This window comes from Talpa occidentalis, unplaced genomic scaffold (genome assembly GCF_014898055.3).
Source record: "Talpa occidentalis isolate TD23 unplaced genomic scaffold, MPIMG_talOcc4v2.1 talOcc4.13, whole genome shotgun sequence".
NCBI lineage: Eukaryota > Metazoa > Chordata > Mammalia > Eulipotyphla > Talpidae > Talpa > Talpa occidentalis.
This window is the reverse complement of record NW_023601322.1, coordinates 67,502,252-67,523,086: the sequence shown is the minus strand read 5'-3', so window position 1 is coordinate 67,523,086 and position 20,835 is coordinate 67,502,252. Positions and strand designations below refer to the sequence as shown.

Genomic DNA, 20,835 nt, shown 5'->3' with positions numbered 1-20,835 from the left:
GAGTTTCCGCCGGCGCAGCAACCACTTCCGGCTCCTCCTGGAAGTGCCGGAGCTGACAGGCAGCCAATCTGTGAGGGCTGGAGCTAGACTCGGGGTTTTCTGAGGTGCAAAAGCACTCACCTCTTCCCTGGCGCTGGCGCTTCACCTCTGCAGCGCCCTGCACCCTTTCGGGGTTCCGATCTGCCCGGTTCCCTGTGTCCTTTGCCGCCTGCCCCGCAAAGCCGGCGTCCTGCCGCACGATGCCCCAGCTCGGGCTCCTGCGCGGGAGGGTCTGGACCGTGCTGCTCGGCCAGTTTCCAAGGCCGCCACGCGCCGTTTGCATCCGGGCTGTGCGTTCTCATAGCCAGGTGAGCCAGACTGAGGCCGCTCCGGCCTGTCCCGGTGGGATCTCCTGGGCTGAAAGATTGGACTCTCAGCTTCTACTCCAGTAGTATTCCATTCAGTCTTCATTAAGTATCCCCCGTGCACCGGCTCTACGCTAAACGTTTTAGCTGCTTTGCTATTTTACCCTCAGAGCAGTCCTGAGAGGTTGGGGTTGTTATTTCCATTGTACAGCTGGGGAAACGGAGACTGCTGTTGAGTCAGCGCGTCCCCCGGAACATGCTGAGGGACGAGCCTTGGAGCAGGTTTGCAAGACAAGATTATGCTGCTCAGCGAGCAGCCTTCTTGCTCTTTATTAGCAGTAATAAACAAGCATGAATGATTATGTGACAATAGTAGGAGGAGCAGGGTCCAGGGGAGACAAAGGGTAATCAATTTTTATGGGGAGCAGGAGGGAACATAGACAGGGAGGAGGACCTCCTGTGCAGGTATTTGATGTAATTTCTTAGCTACTTCCAGGCCACCTCAGCTTGTAGCCACACAATCAGTCAACGGCTATCTAGGCACCCCGGGCTGCCTCTGATGTGGGTCATTGTCTTAAGGCAGTCATTCCGAGTGCCTTTTCCAAATCCTTCACACACAGGGGTGCAGAGAGGCCCCAAGGGGTACCTAGAAAGTCCACAGACTGCAAGGTTAAGTGACTTATCTACGGGTACATCATAAGGAACATTTTAATATGGGTCCACAGTTCCTAGCCTGATCCTCTTAGGGTCAAACAGTAACTTTTCTTATACAAAATGTATGAATATTCCCACAAATGAGATGACTGAAAACCATAAGTAAACTGAGTTCACTTTAGAATTCACCTCAAAGTGAGTTAAACTCAGTTTTTTTCTTGTTGTTGTTTTAACTTTAAGACATTTTTTCGGATTTTGGATTTGCAGTGAAGGGTTTGTAGACCTGAATTGCCATCCTTTAAGGGGAGAGAGTCTGCCAAAATATGAAGCAATCACACTTTTTATGTTTCTGGAAGAGCATTTGGCAATAAACACTGTTGGTAATAAACAACTGATTCTGTTTTACTTTGTGAAAGACCCCACTGTCTTTTGTCTATTTATTATTATTAACATCCAAACCTGTTGTCTTTTTAGCAGGTGATTTGTGTGTTCATCAAAGATAGAGCTGACATCTTTTGTTATTTTCTGTCACAGTGTCCTGCCAGTCTGGGCCATTGTGTTAAATCAGGAAATCCATTTCTGTGCATTCTTCAGGCACGTTCTGTATCCTTGGGCTTGTTCTTTTTTGTCTTCAAGCTCTATCTTCCCTAGCTCCAAGCCTGAGGTTAGAAATTCTTTAGTTCTAAGGCCTCCCCTGATGGTGCAGTGGTTGAGTGCTGGGCTGCGAACGAAGCTGCCCGCAGCCTCTGCAGCGCTGGTTCGATCCCCGACTGCCAGGGAGGGCCCCACATGGCACGCAGACCTTTCCTGCCGTTCCTGCTGCTCCCCTAAGCAGTGTATTTCATCAGTCTGCCTGTTCTGTTCCCCGCTCTGGCTCTGGTGAATTCTCTCACTCTCCCGTGTTTCTGAATGTATCCAGTGCTTGTATAAATAAATAAATAAATCCTTAAAAAAAAAAAAAGAAAAGAAATTCTATAGTTCTCTTTAACATTGCTCCACCCAAAACATTGAAGGACCCAAATTTGTAGTAAATTTCATGGCAGTTAGAAGTTGAGCTGTGATAGTAATAACTGGGCATTCTTGATATTTGAATATGAAACCACGCACACAGGGAGAGGAAGCAAAGTAACACTGCTACTTTATAAGCATTTCTGTTGTAAGTGGAAAAATGCAATGTGTTAAATAAAACTATTTAAATATGGCAAAAAGAGAAATTCTTATTTTCTCTTTGAGCAACTGAGAAATGAAGAAAATCATACTAGTCCCTATCCCTAGAGGGTTGTGGTGGGAGTAGTGAGCTGTTCTGTACCCTCATTGTTCTCAGGTGCTTAAACTTTTTCAGACTTTAAAAAGTTCCAGATATAGTGAGGAAGCTTGTATGATCCAAAACCTGGCCTCATTCACTTATAGGAGGCACATAGGGAAGCCATACAAAGGATCAGGAAAAAAAAACAAAACAAAAAAAAGGACAAAACTAGCAGGCAAACTATAAATTGGAGGCATTATCAGGGGAGGGGAGGGAAAGACATTAAAGTGGAAGGAAAGAACACAAGAGTCTATAGTGATGGTTCACGGGTGTCTTGGTGGTGGTAATTTTACGGGCACAACACCTGAGAGGAGAAATCAAACATTGTATAAAAATGAACAGCAATGTAAAAATAAATAAATAAAAATGAAAAACAAACAAACCTGACCTCACATATATTGCTTGTGTATTTTAGATACAACACATTGGGGATTTGGAGAAGGAATGAGGTTGGGGTAGATGAAATAGTGTTTGGGCTTCTATTGCTCAGGGTCAAAGGTTTTTGTGGGTTGGTGGTCGACAGGGCCAGCGATGTCACAGACCTGGTCACTTGAGAGCATCCACATCTTAATGTTCCTTTCTCTGGCAGGTTGCAGAGGCAGAGTTAACATCCCAACTGAAACCACAGCAAGAGAAATCAAATTTTGTTATCAAGACCCCAAAGGTAATGCCCTTTGCCCTACCCAGACTCATTTGAGTGCCTTGAAAACTGCCCGTTACTCTGCTCGTCTCTTCCTAAACCCTTTTCATATCCTTTAAGACTAATTTTAAAAACACACACAGCTGTATGTGAGCCAGAATCATCTGAACTCAAAGAGAGTTCAACTTGAGATTTTATTGATGTAGTTTTAATTCTTTATCTTATGTGAATTGATTTTTGTCTTTGTTTTCATGTAGCTGCATTTGGTTTCTAGGGCACCAGAGATCTTAGTCCCCAGCAGATGGTTGTGAGGGAGAAAATTCTTGATATGGTTGTCAGCTGCTTTAAACGTCATGGAGCAAAGGGGTTGGATACCCCAGCATTTGAGCTGAAGGTAAGAGGAGAAAAAAGAGTGCTGCAGCCCCAATTCTACACCTACCTTCAATTTCCCAGAGGACTTCTAGCCTGTGTTCTGGATCCATCCATTGAACTGTGGTGGTTTCTGTTTGACTCTGGCAGGAAATACTCACTGAAAAATATGGAGAGGACTCTGGGCTCATCTATGATCTGAAGGATCAGGGTGGAGAGCTGTTGTCCCTGCGCTATGACCTCACTGTATCCTTCTAAGTGCCAGAGCCAGATTTATCTCTTTCCAAAAGGGATGAATATGACTCTGGGACCCTATGGGTCGGCTGGCTGGCAGCAACCTTTACTTCTAGTTTCTCTCAGAAGTCAATTCTAACAGCAGTGCCTGGCCTGGAGGACTGTATTTAACTTCAATGCATTTCAGACTCCCTTGGGGAAGCTTGCAGAAACAGATTTCTGGCCCTCTGACCCAGATAGTCTTTTTTGTTTTTGTTTTTGTTTAAGATTTATTTATTTATGCATATAAGAACTGGGGTACAGGCCAGAGATGCAGGGTGGGGGTGAGGGGGGTGAGAGGATCTACCAGAGACATAGTGGGGAACAGAATAGGCAGATCGACCAAAGTACACTGCTGAGGGGAGCAGCGGGCGAGTCAGGAGCGTTCTTCTGTGCCATAGTTGGCTGCTCCCCGGCCCGCCAGGGATTGAACTTGTGCTGCGGAGGCTGTGGACTCCCTGCTTCATAGTGCAGTGCATAACCCCTTGTGCCACCAGGGAGACCCCTGACCCAGATAATCTTAGTTCTATATCTTGAGTGGCTTTTAGCAGTCTGCATTTTTAATAGGCACATAGGTAATTAAGATGCAGGTGATCTTGACTTATATTTTAAGAAAGAGGGCCTCCATGGTGGCGCAAGGGTTAAGCACAGCACTGTGAAGCTATCCGCAGCCTCAGCAGCACGAGTTCGATCCCCGGCCAGCCATGGAGCTACCCACATGGTGCAGCAGACCTCTCCTGTCTCCCCACTGTTCCCCTCAGCAGTGTATTTCAGTAGATCCACCTGTTCTCGCTGTTCTGTAACCCACTCTGTCTCTGGGTGAATCCTCTCACCCCTATACAGTTCTTGTATGCATAAATAAATAAATCTTCAAAAAAAAAAAAGAGAAACATTGATTAGAAGTTGTAGGCAACTCCAAATATGAAACTTAACTGTTTTGAGATGGTTGAGAATTGATCTTAATGGGTGTGAGCGGCCCAGACTTGAAGTAAATAGGTCATTTCTATGTGCTGCTTCTGCTTTCTACTAAACTTGCAGTTTTGTGATGTGGGATTCCTTCAGTTCACCCGGTTTAATGTATATTGAAAATCAAGCATGGCTAGGCCTTGGAGGTAGTGGGAAACCAGACAGAAGTTCCTTAACCTAGTGGATGAGATCCAGTTGAAATTGATAGAGACCCGGTTCATCCTAGTGCTTGTATGCTGGGTCTAGGCTTTGGATGCAGTGTTCTTCCTTAATCTATTTTTGTGAGGTCCCTTTTGCTCGTTATCTGGCCATGAATAAAGTGAAGAAGATGAAACGCTACCATGTTGGGAAAGTGTGGCGTCGAGAGAGCCCAACTGTGGTGCAGGGTCGCTTCAGGGAGTTCTGCCAGTGTGTAAGTGACCTGATGGAGGCAGCATGATTGGATAGTTTTGGGGGTTGTAATATGGGAACTGCATGCTCAGTGGAAATTTTTTTCCCCTGTCTTTTTTTTTTTTTTTTTTTTTTTTTGCTGTAGGATTTTGACATTGCTGGCAAGTTTGACCCTATGATCCCTGATGCTGAGTGTTTGAAGATCATATGTGAAATCCTGAGTGAGCTGCAACTAGGGGACTTTCTCATCAAGGTGAGTCCATGGCTATGAACTGAGAGAAGTCTGCATTTGGTGTGATGCTTTCCCAAAACATAATTGACCCCAGCCTTTAAGCCTGCAGCTCTAGGACTTTCTTTTACAGCTATGTCTATTTATAGAGGCAGCTATCACCTATGTCTAAATTTATATATCTATGTCTTTCTATAGCTACTGTGAAATTTCCTTTTTGCCCCTATTATAACTGCCATTGTTAGGAGGAAAAGGTCATTGATAAGGCATTTGTGTTACCTCCATTGAATTCATAGGTCAGTGATCGGAGGATTTTGGATGGGATGTTTGCTGTCTGTGGAGTCCCTGAAAGCAAGTTCCATACCATTTGCTCCTCAGTTGACAAACTAGGAAAGGTAGGAAAGAAGACATTCTTCAATGGACCTTATCAGAGTTCCTGCCTTGCCCTCAAATCCATGCCCCTAAAGAAAATAAAGAGATGGTGGCTGGAGATGAGCTATTTCTGGGAAGGTGCTGGGGGGAATATTCTGGAACAAGATCTGAGATTTGCTGTGCAGCAGGGATTGGACTTCCTAATCTGCCTGTGACTTTGCTAAGTCTGGTGTTAGTTACTTGTGATACACACACTGACTGAAAGCGAAATGTCCTTTTCCAGTTAGAGAAAGAAGGATCCTGAGACTGGGCTAATGTTTGGTTGTTCATGCAGATGTCTTGGGAAGATGTGAAATATGAGATGGTGGTAAAGAAAGGCCTGGCTCCTAACGTGGCTGATCGAATTGGGGACTATGTCCAATGTCATGGTAAGAACCAGGATCTTCAGAACTATATGACAGAACCAGCATGAGGGTGATGTGTGCACTGTTTGTACCTCTGAAAGAATTCCTTTGTGTAGATGTGCTTAGCTCCAGCGTCTGACCTAAATTTAATTTAATTCCCCTTTTTGCTTATTGTAGCCACATTATGTCTTCAAAAGGCAAAGGTATAGGTAAAGGAGAGACTCTGGTCATATGACATTAAAATTTGTTGTAAAGAGAATGAGGAAGCCTAGCTAGGGCACATTAGGGATACACTGTGATGAAGTAGGGCCTCCCTGGTGGCTCAAGGGGTTAAGACACACCTATGAGGCTATCGGCAGCCACTGCAGCACCCACATGGCGCAGCAGACCTCTCCTGACTCGCCTGCTGATCCCTTCAGCAGTGTGTTTCAGTCAGTCTGCCTGTTCTATTCCCCACTCTGGCTCTGGTGAATCCTCTCACCACCGCCCCTCCCCCCCATACCTCTGACCTGTATCCCAGTTGTTGTATGCATAAATAAATAAATCTTAAAAAAAGACAAAAATTGGGTGAAGTATGTCTGGGTGAATAGTACAGATCTTACCTCTCCTCCACATTCTCCTCAGGTGGAATGTCCCTGGTGAAGCAGATGTTTCAGGACCACGGACTATCTCAGAACAAGCAGGCCTTAAAGGGCCTAGAAGATCTGAAGCTGCTGTTTGAATACCTGACTTTATTTGGAGTTGCTGAGAAGGTAAATTGGGAGAGGGATGACCTCCTGCTGCACTCTAGGGTTCTCTGGGTATCGAGTTTATCATATTAACTATAACCTTACAGATCTCCTTTGACCTAAGCCTGGCTCGGGGCCTTGACTACTATACAGGAGTGATCTATGAAGCAGTGCTGCTACCAACCCCAGCTCAGCCTGAGGAGGAGCCCCTGAATGTGGGCAGTGTTGCTGCTGGAGGACGCTACGATGGGCTGGTGGGCACGTTTGGCCACAATGTGCCATGTGTGGGGCTCAGCATTGGAGTCGAGCGAATCTTCTCCATCATGGAGCAGAGAATGAATGTAAGTCCTAAGTAGGGGTGGAATGGGACTGGAGGCTTAAAAACTCATGTTTCTTGAGAACTCCTTTTCTGGTGATTCTTTTCATCCTGTTTTTTTTTGAATTACTGGTACCAAGGAAGTTTTTGGTAGTTTTAGCTGCTCTCTTCTCTTAGATGTTTGGTAAGAATATACGGACCACAGAGACACAGGTGTTTGTGGCCACACCACAGAAGAACTTTCTTCAGGAACGGTTGAAGCTAATTGCAGAGCTTTGGGATGCTGGGATCAAGGTATGGTTGCTGATATCTAAGCCACCTCAGCATGTAGGTAAAAATTAAGGTGCCAGGCCCATTTTTACCTTAAACAGAGGGTAGAACCCAAGAGCTTTCTAGTCTTCAGTAGAGTGTCTTCTTAGCAATGAGAGGACTAGTAACTCATTTCTTTTGAAATAACTTGCTCCTGGTGTGGTCACTTCTAAACCCCTTTCTGTCTTGACCCTTTTTAGGCAGAGCTGCTGTATAAGAACAACCCTAAACTACTAACCCAATTACACTACTGTGAGAAGGCTGGCATTCCCCTGGTGGTGATTATTGGTGAGAAAGAAGTGAAGGAAGGGATCATCACGCTCCGAACAGTGGCCAGCAGGGAGGAGGTGAGGAGGTGCCAGCAGAAATAGAAGGGACCAAGTGTTTCTTAAATTCTTTAAGAAATTTGTGTCTTTTGGCTGATGAATTACCTGCAGGTTGAGAGTGATAGAGATGAAAGTATATCCACCTTTAGCGGTCAATGAATTGCTTTAGTGGGCAGGAGTAGGACAAACGAAATTTCATTGGGTATCTTGAGAGTAATCAATAAAATGGACATTTTCCAGATGTTTGAATACCTCTGTCTTGAGGACATACATTCCCCAGGTCAGCTTGAAGCCCCCCTTTACTCCCTTCTGGTTAGATAAATGGTAGGAGCATTTATGAATTAAATGAATTCAGAAAAGCAGTGGCTGAGGAGCTAGGACCACTCTCTAGTTTGTCACATGAGGGTTCTCTTATGTTTCAGGTGGACATTAAACGGGAAAATCTTGTGGCCGAAATTCAGAAGCGACTGTTTGAGTCTTGATCCTCACATGATCACCATCTACAGCTCTTGGTAGAAAAGGCTTCATCTGGGGCTGAGTTCCTGATGGACTTCACAACTGCAGGATGGATGACAAGTGCCTTCTGCTTCCTCCATTCTGCCTGGGTACAGAACTATGAGACCCTGATGACTCCCGGGCTAGTGTGAGCAGCTATTCTGTGTGGGCACAGATGACTTGTATGTGAAAGACACTTGCTCTAACCTCAAAGCCAAATGGCAAATTTGAAGTGCCGTTGAATGTCAGCAGTGGGTGCTGAAATGATGCTGTGAGAAAGGCTCTGGGAAAATAACCTCAGGCCAGGAGGATTCTGAACCATTGTGATACTTAGTCTTACACCATAGCTTCTGAACCAAATTCTGGAGGAATTTATCTACAGCCTGCATTATCTTGTCCAGGGAATTTTGGGGAGTCAGAGAGGAGGAGCAATGGTTGCTTTCTGCATTGAGGAGGGACATGCTATCCCAAGGGCAGAGCAGTGCCCATACTGATGTGGCATCTCTCTAGTCCATCCACTGTTAACAAAGCAGGGTGAGGCTGTTTAATAATTCTGAATGTTGAACTTAATAAGTGACTCAGCAAGGGGGAGTTCTGAATTTTTGAGCTTCACAAGATCATTTCCTGTGTCAGAATCACTTCTGTGACTGTTCCATGTCCTGCCAAAGAGATGGTTATTTTAGAAGTGGTTGGTTAATATGTTAAATAAAGTGTTAAATGTACTAGTTTGGGTGATTTGTTATTAGTGGCTTGGTTTTCATAGGCCACATAAAACGCTGAAGAATTCTAACTGAGCTAGGAGTAATCTCTGTGGGATGATGCTTCTATATCCAGTTAATGGAGCAGTGACAGTTTTTCCTGACCCTCCCTCCCCACCTGAGAGATACTATCATGTCGCTAAAATTCAGCGACTCAGCGAGTCATCTACCAGAGTTCTCACCCTAGGTATTGCTGATGACTGATCTTGCCAACTTCAATCATGTTGACTAAACTGTGCTATATAGATTGAATGACTGTAAATGTCATTCGGTTGAAGGAAAAATGAATTAACCAAAAGGTGATAGCATTGCTTCAAAAAAAGTGCAAAAGGTGCTTTTAATATATGCTTTGGGAAGGCTGTAGCCTTTGTAAACACTTCAATGTTGTGGGGCCATGTCTTTAGTGCATACAGATAAACTGGGTATCCAGACTTCCAAATAACAGCCCTTCCGTCTTAAGAAAGGTTTAGAAACTCTTGACAGTGCACGCTAAGTTAAACAGTTGGGCACTGAACTGTAGCTCAGTTTCCTCGTTTGTAAAATAGGCGAGTTGAACTAAATCGATCAACTCTGGGATTTTTGTTTTGAAAGCCAGGGCAAATAAGCGTTGCCGGCGCCCTTACTTCCGTGTTGCTTCATACTCTCTTTGCGCGTGCGCCACTTCCTTGGGGCGGAGGCGGGGCCGACCAGTCGTCTTAAGCAGCCCTCCGGCGCTTGGCCCCAGTCGAACTCGAGGCGCTAATCTCATTGGAGGGCAAGTTCGCTTTACGGCTCAAGGCCGCCCTTTACGGCATTTTCCAGCATCCCATTCACCTCGCAGTGAAGATGGCGTCGGGCAGCGGGGTAGGTGTTGTGTGTGCGGGTGAGATTTTGTCAGGGACGGGGGGGCTTCTCGGCACGGGATATCCTGCACCCGACTGGCTTCCCGACACCACCTCGCGACCCAAGGGTCCGGGTTCAAGAACTCCCCCCTAAGACTCTGGCGCAGGGTCAGTGGAATCGTGGAGGTCTCTCGGGTTGGGGTCCTGAGGCCCCTTCAGCCTCCTGGTGCGGTGCGGAGAGACTTGGCTCTCGAAAGGTCCCGGGGCCGCCTTGGCGGCGAGGACGCAGTTCCCTTCATTTCTCTGGGGGTTCGGACACGAGTAGCGACGAATCTTGAGCGCTTTTTTCCCCACAGACAAAAAACTTGGACTTTCGCCGAAAGTGGGACAAAGATGAATATGAGAAGCTCGCTGAGAAGAGGCTCACGGAAGAGAGAGAAAAGAAGGATGGTGGGTTCCTGCTCCGTCAAGGGTTGAGGGTATCGTAGAGACAGTGCAGTGGCTAGAGAGCGGGTGGGAAGTGGAAATGCACTGCCCTCCTACCCCGTGTAACCTCGGCACGGCGTTGCCTCCTGCTTCTCGATTTTTACATGTATAAAGGGAGAGCGAGGAGATGGAATGACTGGTTTTGAGCTGCTTTCCAGTCCTGTTATCCTCTGCTTTCTCTCTTTGCTTGGCTCATTAATAGTCCCTTTCCAAGTACAGAAAAGAGATTGGAATCCTTAGTAGTGACAGAAGAAGTTATTGAGCCTCCCCAGTGGCGCAGCGGGTTGACCGCAGCGCTGTGAAGCTGTCCGCAGCCTCTGCAGCGCCGGTTCGATTCCTGGCCGGCCAGGGAGAGACCCACATGGCGTGGTAGACCTCTCCTGTCGTGCCTGCTGTTGCCCTCAGCAGTGCTTTCAGTCAGTCTGCCTGTTCTGTTCCCTGCTCTGTCTCTGGTGAATCCTCTCACCCTCCCGCGCATCTAGCTTGTACCCTGATTCTTGTATGCATGAATAAATAAACCTTTAAAAAAAAAAAAAAAAAAGAAAAAGAAGTTGCTAAAGATCCTCTTTGAACTTAGGAGAACAATCCTATCCCAGTCAAGACCTTGCCCTACAGTCTGTTTCATTGGGGCTCAGTAGTGCCTTATACAATGTTATTGTTGGTGCTTCTCTCCTAGGAGAGTTTCCACTTTACAAAAAGAAATGTCTTATTTTTCTCATCTGTTTTCAAATTTGCACATTCTTCTGCTTTATTTCCACATCACTTTGCACACACTAACCCTTTTCTATTTTTCCTCTAAGTTGGTGTCTATATTAAACTTTTCCTCCAGTTCTTAGAAGGTTCCTTTCTGTGTTCTGCTTGGGTTATCTGGCTGAAAGCATTACTGTAGAGTGTTACTGCTTTTAAATCGTTGCTTTTTTTTTGGTGAAAGTTCAGCACTCCCTTTATTCCAGTTAATTATTGACTAGAAAACATGACACTTTTTTGATTTGTTGGCTTTATTTGTAAAATTTTTAAAAAAGATTTATTTTTATTCATGCATACAAGATCTGGGGTGTAGGGGAGAGAGAGAGGATTTACCAGAGACAGAGTGGGGAGCAAAACAGGCGGATCTACTGAAATACACTGCTGAGGGGAGCAGTGGGTGAGACAGGAGAGGTCTGCTGCGCAATATAGTTAGCTTCCTGGCTGGGGATCGAATTCAGGCCACAGTGGCTGGTGATAGCTTGATAGTGCTGAGACTTAACCCCTGCACTACCAGGGAGGACTGACTTGGTGGCTTTAATATGGGGAAGAACTGTAGAGAGTTAAGGGTTGGTTACCATTTTTCCTGTGTTCAGGTTCTTCCTAGTTGTTGCTTAGCATTGTGTCCCTTGTTACCATATTTAAAAAAGAAATGAGGGGCCTCCCTGGTAGCCTAGGGGTTAAATCTCAGTGCTACTACTGCGTGGCCCTGAGTTGATCCTGGCCAGGGGGCTGACCCACATAGGGCTCAGCAGACCTCTCCTGTTTCGCCTGCTGCTTGCCTTAGTGGTGTATTTCAGTAGATCCACCTGTCCTGCTTCCCACTCAGTCTCAGGTGAATCCTCTCAAGCATACATTGCCCCCCTCCCGCCCTCGCAACTCTGGCCTGTACCCCAGTTCTTCTACACAAAAATAAGTCTTAAAAAAAAAATGAAATAATAGGGCCTCCCTTGGTGGCGCAGCAGTTGAGCACTGGGCTGTGGGGCTGCCTACAGCCTCTGCAGCACCGGTTCGTTCCCCGGCCACTGGCGAGGGTCCCACAAAAAAAAAAAAAAAAAGAGTAAACCTGGATATTGGGTTTCCTGCATTTCTTTTCCTTTCTAGTTGAGGAACTGTAATGTTGAAGGCACTTCCTTCCCCATTATATTTCAGGAAAACCAGTGCAGCCAGTCAAGCGGGAGCTTCTCCGACATAGGGACTACAAGGTGGACCTGGAATCCAAGCTTGGGAAGACAATTGTCATTACCAAGACCACCCCACAGTCTGAGATGGGAGGGTGAGTGGCTTTTCATCTTTCTCTTCAGCCACAAGTAGGTGTAATAAATTATCTCTGTTGGGTTTAAGAAGTGTTGAAGGGAGTCCATATAACAACCTTGTTGACAGTAGTTCCATTCTTGGATTATTTATGTATGTATGTATGTATGTATGTATTTGTCACCTAAGGTCTCAAGTGAACATAGTATTTCCAGGAGAGGTCACTCTCTAGGTGTTTTCATATTAGCACTGTATTTGCTTAACAGGGATTATTTGTTCTCCTGCCAAGGGAGAACAAATGGAGTTTGAAAGGCCTACTGAGGAGATTTCTAACAGAGAAATTAGATGGAACTAGGAGCTGCCTGCTGAGGTTCCAGCCTGGTTGCAAAGGTTGTAATTGTTATAGATTGCTTCGTTGTGTGTCTTCCTTCTAGACCAAGTTTATAACCTATAGGAAGAAGGGTCCTATAAGAACTCGTCATTCTTTTGCCTACCATTGCTTCTCTGTTTAGTTAGCTTTTTTAGAAGGTAGACAGCATGGCTGTGAGTGAGTTTTCTGAGCTGCATAGTAAACCCTTTTTTGTCTTTCCAAGCTGTGCTATTTAATCTGTTGCTGTGTAAATTAACCCCAAATTCTGCAACATAAAACAAATAGCTCAGTTTTTGTGGGTAAGGAATCTGAGAAGGGCATATTTAGGTGAATTTTGCTTAGGGTCTCACAAAGGGGCAAGCAAGGTGTCTGCATTCATTTGTGATGTGAGTGGGACTGGAGAATGTGCTTCCAAACTCTCTTTTGTGACTGTGGTTTGGAGGCCTCAGACCTCTCCGTAGTTCTGCGCGCAGTAAAGCAAATGACTTCCCCAAAGCAAGTGATCCACATAACAGACAAAAACAGAAACCTCATTTTAAAATAACCTAACCTTGGAAGTAAATAGTACTTTTGATATATTCTGTTGGAAGCCCAGACCCACACTGGTACAAATTGGGAGGGGATGGCAGAGGGAAGGATTTGTTGACTGCAAATCTTAGGCAACTTCTATAATCCCTCTATGCCTCAGTTTCCCCATATAAGAAGGTGGGGTTGTCATGGAGGCCTTCTGGAGATTGGCTCCCACACTGTTTCAACAGCTACAGTTTTATGGAAAGAAGAAGTGTGCCTCCTTTTCTAAAATGAAATTTCTTTTAAAAATGTTTGTTAATTGGGGAGCCTCCCCTGGTTGCGCAGAAGTTGAGCACTGGTCTGTGAAGCTGCCCGCAGCCTCTGCAGCGCCGGTTCGATCCCTGGCCACCTGCAAGGGTCCCACATGGCGCAACAGACCTCTCCTGCCACGCCCACTGCTCCCCTCAGCAGTGTATTTTCGTCAGTCTGCTATTCTGTTTCCCATTCTGGCTCTGGTGAATTCTCTCACCCTCCTGCACTTCTGACTGTACCCAGTGCTTGTATAAATAAGTAAATAAATCTTTAGGGGGAAAAAAAAATGTTTGTTAATTGGGCCTCCCTGGTGGTGCAGGGGTTAAAGTCTCAGCACTATCAGGCTATCGCCAGTGATTGGCAGCCATTGCAGCATGAGTTCCATCCCCAGCCAGGGACCTGACCCAACGGCACAGAAGACCTCTCCTGTCTTGCCTGCTGCTCTCTTCAGCAGTGTATTTCAGTAGATCCACCTGTTCTGCTCCCCATTCTGTCTTTGGTGAATCCTCTTACCGCCCGCACCTCTGGCCTACACCCCAGTTCTTGTATGCATAAATAAATAAAAATAAATCTTTAAAAGAAAAAGTTTGTTCACTGGAATGCACAAGCTCCTTAAAATCAGGTTTGACATGTGCCATTTCTTTCACTTTGCTAGATATTACTGCAATGTCTGTGACTGTGTGGTAAAGGACTCCATTAATTTTCTGGATCACATCAATGGAAAGAAACGTAAGGCTTGGAGGTAGTTTGTGGCTGAGATTGGGGCTGGGATTGGATTTTGGGGGTGGGCTGAGGGGCCGGGGGTTTCTGTTGGGTCCTTTTTTTAATATCTGGGGAATTCTCTAGTTGCTTCAACGCCAACCATCCTGTACTTCACTGTCTGTTTCTCAACGCCATGAGGTAAGACACTGTTCTAGGATCTCATAAGCCCAAGTCATGTTCTTCTCCTGCGCGCCACTGTCCCACTGGAGTACATTCTGCTCAGTAAGGGCAGTTGAAAGCCACTTGCATCTTGTTATCTGGGGTGGCTGCTCTTGCAAACATGTAAAGCCAAGGGGGTTTTTTCAGGCAAAATTACTTTTATTGCATGCTTTATGAGATTTTTTTTTTTAATGTCAGGAAAAGACTATTTGAGAGATTGAAGTTGTGTTAATGACCTTACCTTTTTCGCTGGGTACACCATGCAGATCAGCGAAACCTGGGCATGTCTATGCGTGTGGAACGTTCCACCTTGGATCAGGTGAAGAAACGTTTTGAAGTCAACAAGAAGAAGATGGAAGAGAAGCAGAAGGATTATGATTTTGAGGAAAGGATGAAGGAACTCAGAGAAGAGGTAAGTCTCTACTTTCTTTCCCTCCTTCCTCCCTAGCTTTGTGTATTATGTTGTGCATCATGGGCATATGCTCTTCCTCATCGCACTCCCACCCCCAGTACAGTCGTGTCTTTTGAATTTCTGTATATTTCAACTTTCATTTATACTTTTTTCCCCTAAGCAATAGGAGGAATTAACTAATGTACTTAGTCCCCAAGAGGTCAAAAGAAACAACTGACTGTGTCCAAATTCTGTTTTTCTCCACCTGCTGGCTGCAACTCTGAGGCAACTTATATAATTGCTCTGTGCCTCAGTTTCCCCATATAAGAAACCTTAGTATAATAGACATAAGGCACTTAAATGTTTTCTAACTTATAATGCATGCCCCAGAACACTAGTTCTGGTATTACGTTGTTTTGTTCCCTTAACCTTGTCAAGAACTAGAGATTAACTATAGGCTTGAGTAGTGCCTTCCAGAGGCTAAAACTTTTCTTTTTTGTCCCTTGTAATCTTTATCATGACTTTGCCCTGCTCTTGCGAGTTTGTCTTTAACTGTTTTCTCCTAAAGATAGAAAAGAATCTTGAAATTCTCTATCTTTCAACAATATTTGGCTCAGGAGTCTGAACTGATTCTGAGTGATTTTCTTTCCCCACTAGGAGGAAAAGGCCAAAGCCTACAAGAAAGAGAAACAGAAGGAGAAGAAAAGGAGGGCTGAGGAGGACTTGACATTTGAGGAGGATGATGAGATGGCAGCTGTGATGGGCTTCTCTGGCTTTGGTTCCACCAAGAAGAGTTACTGAGGCTTTCTGTGCTTGGCCCTTTGCTGGGCCTAATTTTGTGTGTGTGTGGGATCAATTTGGGGGAGGCACGTGGGGAAAGTCCTTCAGAGTGGCAGTGGGGAGGGCAAGAGGGTGGTTGTTTGTGGTTTCCCTCTTTCTTGAGAGAGGGCACAGGATGCAGAGGTAATGTTCTGGCACATTCCTTCAGCCTCAGTATATCACTGGAGTCACAGGACCTCTGCCCATCTGCGTTTCCAATAAAGAAAAACCACCTCTTCTGAGGCTACTATCCCAAAACTCCCCCTGCATTTTTCCCGTTTCATCTGTCCATTCTCTTCTCTGAGCATCCTGTTTATCCTGTGTTCAGCCTTTGTTCTAATTTTCAACTTTACTCAGCCTGCAATGGAAGGATTCTCTGGGTCCCCAGTTTCCAGTTGATAGCATATCTTTGACACCCCCATACCCCCATTTCCTGCATCCCCCCTGTGGCTCTTTGGCCACCTGTGCATGCATGTGTACTCCTGCCTGGGTTGGTGGTGTGTGCGGGTGTGTGTGCATGAATCTGTCACATAGAGGGAGCTTGAGCCTCAGAATGTTGTTGCCTTGGCGCCTGATGTTCTCGGCTTCCTCAGCGCATGTAACAGAAAATTAAATGGGATGAGTGTTTGGTGTGGTTTGTGTTTGGTGAGTTTTTTAACCTTTGTTCTTCAGATGTAGACTGTTCAGCTTTTCCTATTTGTTTCATTTTATTGAGGATTCCTCTTGTCTTCCTTGTGAACAGGTTCTTGGAAGAACCTGTTTGATGCAAAAAAGAAAAAGGAAAAAACCTCCTGTGGGTGCCCTTGGGTCATGGGCTATCCACTGTGTATACTAAATGGCTCTGGCTGTGCGTGTTCCACGGTGATGGGAACTCTCCATATTCTCCCCTGTGCATTGTTTTTCCTTCCACACTGAGGACTTCCGTATAGATAGAACTTGCTCTTGTCTCATTTCATTTGAGCCCTATCCCCTTTTTCCCCCTATTTTCCATCGGCACGAGCTGTACTTTCCTCTGATGGGATCTGTGCCCCGAGGAGTCTGAATGAAACTTTCCCTAAAATTTTAGCCTCCTCTGATCTTTTGTTTTTGGAATAGCAGAGCTCAGGGTTGAACTTAAGTGTTTTCCTCAGTGTCTGCAGTCACACTTGGCACAGAGTTACTTAGCACTGTTGACATTTCAACATTTGTTGTGGGTACCCCCATTTGCACTGTGGGATGTTTACCAGTAGCCACAGCCTCTACTCACTGGATGCCAATGGTACAGTCTCCCCAAGTTTTAACAACTGAAGATGTCTCTGTGCCTGGGAGGAAGGGGAACCAAAATCATACCCTTCAGAACTTCGGAGCGCTGACTTCTCCACTTTGGTGTAACCTGAGAATTGGGTGGCACAGACTTGTTGGCTAAAAAAAAAAATAAATAAAACTTTGATATTCCCTAGATCAGGGAGTGTGCCAGGCCCCGGCATGTGGAACAATGTAAAAACAAAAACAATCCCTACTAAAAAGAAAAGAAGAAAAAGTGGTTACACAAACTTCAAGGTGCATTATTTAATTTTTACTGGTTCTGTACCCTGCAAGGGGCTGGGTTAACAGTCACTACCATATGTCTATTTATGTTCTCTGCCTCAGCTTAGGTCCACACACATGTTTATATAGCACCTGAACTGTTGGTGGGTCATCTTTCTCCCCCCCCAACCCATCTTTTTCCCTTTGGATTCTGTACAAAATTCCCTTGCAGTCAGGCTGCCTTTGCCTTGTTAATTCCTGGTTCCTAATCTTGCCACTGGGAACACTTCATCTGGCTCAAAGTTTCACATACAGTAAGTAAGTGTTGGCCAAATGCAGGCGTATGGCATATCAAGTGGTGCTTTCTTTGCTGGGGTGTGTACTGCAGCTTCTTAGGTAAAACTAACCTGTTGACTGGATCCGTTGCTTCCCTTTCAAGGTAGACTGATGAGGGTATAGTTTTGAGTTCTTCCATGATGCAGGATTCATTCATTAGGAAACCGTTAAATTTGACTTCAAATGAGTTCTCTTCCCCTTTGGTACGTTCGGATCTTATTTCTGGCCACCTCTACTAAAAAGCAGTTCTGACTTCCAGGTTCTCTGAATTCTGTTGGGACTGGCAAGTGCCAAGGGGCCTATTCTAGGCTGTGAATGTTTGGAGGGGCTGAAAGTGGTAACTTGGGAAAGAGGAAGGGGATGGGTTGGAAATTTAGGAACCCAGGCAAACCCAGTGAACTGAGAAATATCTAAAAGAGAGACTTGGATATCTGTGATCTTTCTGAAATCCATGGTCATTTTGCTTTCTACTGGCCTACACCTTCATTTATTCAGTGAGAGCTGAGGAACTGAGCATCTCCTAGGCCGTGGTGGTATCTTTTGGGGTAAGATCCCAGTTGTCATGGAATTTTCATTCTGGTGAAATTGCCTTTTAAGGAAGCAGAAGATCCCTGTGGCTTCAGGTGAGTTTTTCTTAACGCTCCCCCTGAGCCTCTTGCATCTCCCATAAATCCCTCTTAAAAATTAAAATGTAAATACTTGCCCAGCAGTTCTACTCATAAAGGTATTTGCTATGTGTATATATGTGCAAGAATGTACTGCAGTTTTATTACAGTGAAACATTTAAAAATAAAACCAGCACCTTTATACTTGAATTTAACTCAGCAATTAGAGGATACATGAACTAGATGTATATATACTGACAAGAATTATAGTAAGACATACTGTTTGGCAGATACAGAAGCAATTCCCAACAGCTTGATCCCCAGTAATCCCACCCAAATCATGAAACTATATTGTGTTGACTGGAAAAGGACTGGAGGGATACCAAGATGGTAACAGTAACTGGAGGAAAGAAGGAAATGTAGGAAAAGTTAGCCGTTTATAGTACACATAAAAGGAAGAGGGTATTCGTGTTTTAAAACGTAAGAAGTAATGCTATATAACACCTTTCCAAGGAACTGTGGAGTTTAACTGGTATAGCCGCAGACTTGCAAAATATAGCCATAAGTTAATTTGCAGCTTGTGAAGATTCCATTCTCCACTCAGGCGCCAGCTGTGAAAGTTGATTTGGTCAGTGACTACTCGGTTATGGGGGAGGGCAGGGGATGGAGGGTGTGTGCAAAAACTTCTGGTGGATCATATGACCGCCCAAGGTAGGAGTAAGACCAACGCAACTGCAGAAAAGTTCACTATCCGGTACCTTTAGATTGGCCCGCTTCACGTCCTGTGGGATGGGGGAGGGATAGGGAAGAGGCAATAGGCACTGTATTGGCTAATTCGCCAGAGGCTGTGTCATGCGGAACCACTCCCTTTGTTAGGTCATTGTGACGTATGTCCTGCTTTCCAGTCAAAGGCATATAACTCCAATCCCTTCCCGGGGCTGGCCGTAGCTTAGCGGTTACTTCGTCGCACTGCAGCAACATAAACCACCTCCCAGGGTGGTTCGAGGCCCGCGGGCGCTTCCCAGCCCTTTTGCTATACCAGGTCTTCACTTTTTTTTTTTTTTTTAAGATTTATTTTTATACAAGAACTGGGGTCTTCACTTTCTTAGTAGGACATTACCAGAGAATTTTGAAGCCGTAACCCCACCTCAGAGCTCTGAAATTATTGTTTTCACCGGATATTCTGCTCTGTGTAGATTCGGAAGAAGGGTTCCTTGGAGAAATGCCTGCTGCTAGGAAAGGGGTAGGAAATACAGAGATGAACCTGAAACATCTTGTAATGCAGTAAAACCAAAAAATTTTAACATTACTTTTTGTGTTTGGTAAAATCTTTGTGTTTTTGTTCCAGAAGCTACCTTTGTAATTGTAGCTTTTCTGATCTCAAATTTCCTTCCCTTACCTGGTCTGTATTATTTTTCAGCTATATAGTCTTTCTCCTAGTACCCATAACTCCCCTTCACATCTCTTTCCTTAAGAAAGATGCCTCCCTAGGATTGCTTTTCTGGTCTCTAACTTTTCCCTTTCCTGCCTTCCACTTTTGTAGTCATTTCATTTTTTTAAAATTATTTATTTATTTATTTATCCAAGCACTGGGTACAGTCAGAAGTGCGGGAGGGTGAGAGAATTCACCAGAGCCAGAGCAGAGAGCAGAACAGGCAGACTGACGAAATACACTGCTGAGGGGAGCAGCAGGTGACAGAAGAAGTCTGTGCGCCATGTGGGACCCTCACCGGGTGGCCGGTGATCGAACTGGCGCTGCAGAGGCTGCGGGCAGCTTCGCAACCCAGCGCTCAACCGCTGCACCACTGGGGAGGCCCTGCAGTCATTTCATTTTTAGGAAACAAAATTAGCCTACTATTTTCCACACTGGTCACCAGGTTTTTTTTTTTTTATTTTGTTTGTTTGTTTATTTTTTTATTTATTTATACAAGCACTGGGTACAGTCAGAGGCGCCGGAGGGTGAGAGAATTCACCAGAGCCAGAGCAGGGAACAGAACAGGCAGACCTACAAAGTACACTGCTGAGGGGAGCAGTGGGCAAGACAGGAGAGGTCTGCGCGACATGGTCACCAGGTTTTATTTGGATATCTAGAGCTTAATATAGTTAATTATTGCCATTACCATGTTTACTGAATGTTCCCAAGTTCTTCCGTGGATGAAGCTTACCTCTAGTAAATTCGTCAAGAGGGGCCCTAAACATAGTATTTTGAGATCTTGCATATTTAGAACTGATTTTCTATAGCCTTGGTACTTAAAGAACATATTTTAGTTCACACTCATTTTCCTTGAGTTTGCCTTTATATGTTATGAAATGATATAAACCTTATTTTCTTTCCTTTGTAAATGTTTTGTTCATTTTACCAGGGACCCAGAGGTTTTGTTTTCTTTCAAATTCCTGTTTCATGGTTAGTTTTTTTAACATTCTCAATTTTCTGTTGTCTTCATATTTTATTACCTTGCCACTTTATGTTCATTTGAAGTGTCTTATTTTCCAGTTTCAGCAGTCACAAGGAAGGCAGGAATTTGCATCTTTTACCAGACTCCTTAGTTAAGGAGTGCCCTCTTCTGTTGATAGAAAGAAGTGCACTGTACCATAACAGAGGGCACTTTTTTGGGTGGCACCCAGGTTGATATGTTATGATTTTGATTCTCTTTAATTTCTGTGGTACTCTACATTTTCATTACTTGTTTCTTTTTTTTTAAAGATTTATTTATGTATGCAAACAAGAGCTGGGCTACAGGCCAGAGCTTGGGGGGGTGAGAGGATTCACCAGAGACAGAGAGGGGAACAGAACAGGCAGACTGACTGAAATACACAGCTGAGGGGAGCAACGGGCGAGGCAGGAGAGGTCTTCTTCATCATGTGGGTTGCTTTCTGACCA

The 20,835-nt window shown here is 44.8% G+C and overlaps 2 protein-coding genes and 1 long non-coding RNA gene across 4 annotated transcripts; 2 read left to right on the top strand and 1 right to left on the bottom strand.

Moving 5' to 3' along the window:
- The first annotated feature begins 42 nt into the window (after positions 1 to 42).
- HARS2 (histidyl-tRNA synthetase 2, mitochondrial) lies at positions 43 to 8,841 on the top strand. Of its 2 annotated transcripts, XM_037509135.2 has the most exons (13): positions 43 to 347; positions 2,894 to 2,968; positions 3,219 to 3,338; positions 3,464 to 3,559; positions 4,839 to 4,964; positions 5,088 to 5,195; positions 5,468 to 5,566; positions 5,878 to 5,971; positions 6,572 to 6,699; positions 6,783 to 7,016; positions 7,169 to 7,285; positions 7,501 to 7,647; positions 8,049 to 8,841. In XM_037509135.2, the coding sequence occupies exons 1-13, from the start codon at positions 240 to 242 to the stop codon at positions 8,106 to 8,108; spliced, it is 1,512 nt and encodes a 503-aa protein (XP_037365032.1). In that variant the 5' UTR covers positions 43 to 239; the 3' UTR covers positions 8,109 to 8,841. The 2 variants fall into 2 exon arrangements, with proteins under 2 accessions (XP_037365032.1, XP_054550293.1); XM_054694318.1 differs by lacking the exons at positions 3,464 to 3,559; positions 4,839 to 4,964.
- Positions 2,693 to 5,481, bottom strand: LOC129145625 (uncharacterized). The gene is made up of 3 exons (XR_008551429.1): positions 5,451 to 5,481; positions 3,384 to 3,473; positions 2,693 to 2,920 (listed from the first exon to the last, which is right to left on the bottom strand). It is a non-coding gene; the product is annotated as an uncharacterized LOC129145625 (long non-coding RNA).
- Positions 8,842 to 9,624: 783 nt separating the features above from the next.
- Positions 9,625 to 18,582, top strand: ZMAT2 (zinc finger matrin-type 2). The gene is made up of 6 exons (XM_037509134.2): positions 9,625 to 9,722; positions 10,057 to 10,150; positions 12,083 to 12,206; positions 14,032 to 14,105; positions 14,564 to 14,709; positions 15,346 to 18,582. The coding sequence occupies exons 1-6, from the start codon at positions 9,705 to 9,707 to the stop codon at positions 15,487 to 15,489; spliced, it is 600 nt and encodes a 199-aa protein (XP_037365031.1). The 5' UTR covers positions 9,625 to 9,704; the 3' UTR covers positions 15,490 to 18,582.
- Positions 18,583 to 20,835: the final 2,253 nt, after the last annotated feature.

Bases quoted from the DNA above. Each gene is read 5' to 3' on its own strand.
- HARS2 (XM_037509135.2), top strand. From the start codon at position 240: ATGCCCCAGCTCGGGCTCCTGCGCGGGAGGGTCTGGACCGTGCTGCTC. The intron at 348-2,893 runs GTGAGCCAGACT...TTTCTCTGGCAG, and splicing joins CTGTGCGTTCTCATAGCCAG to GTTGCAGAGGCAGAGTTAAC. The intron at 6,700-6,782 runs GTAAATTGGGAG...ATAACCTTACAG, and splicing joins TATTTGGAGTTGCTGAGAAG to ATCTCCTTTGACCTAAGCCT.
- ZMAT2 (XM_037509134.2), top strand. The intron at 12,207-14,031 runs GTGAGTGGCTTT...TCACTTTGCTAG, and splicing joins CCACAGTCTGAGATGGGAGG to ATATTACTGCAATGTCTGTG. The intron at 14,106-14,563 runs GTAAGGCTTGGA...TACACCATGCAG, and splicing joins TCACATCAATGGAAAGAAAC to ATCAGCGAAACCTGGGCATG.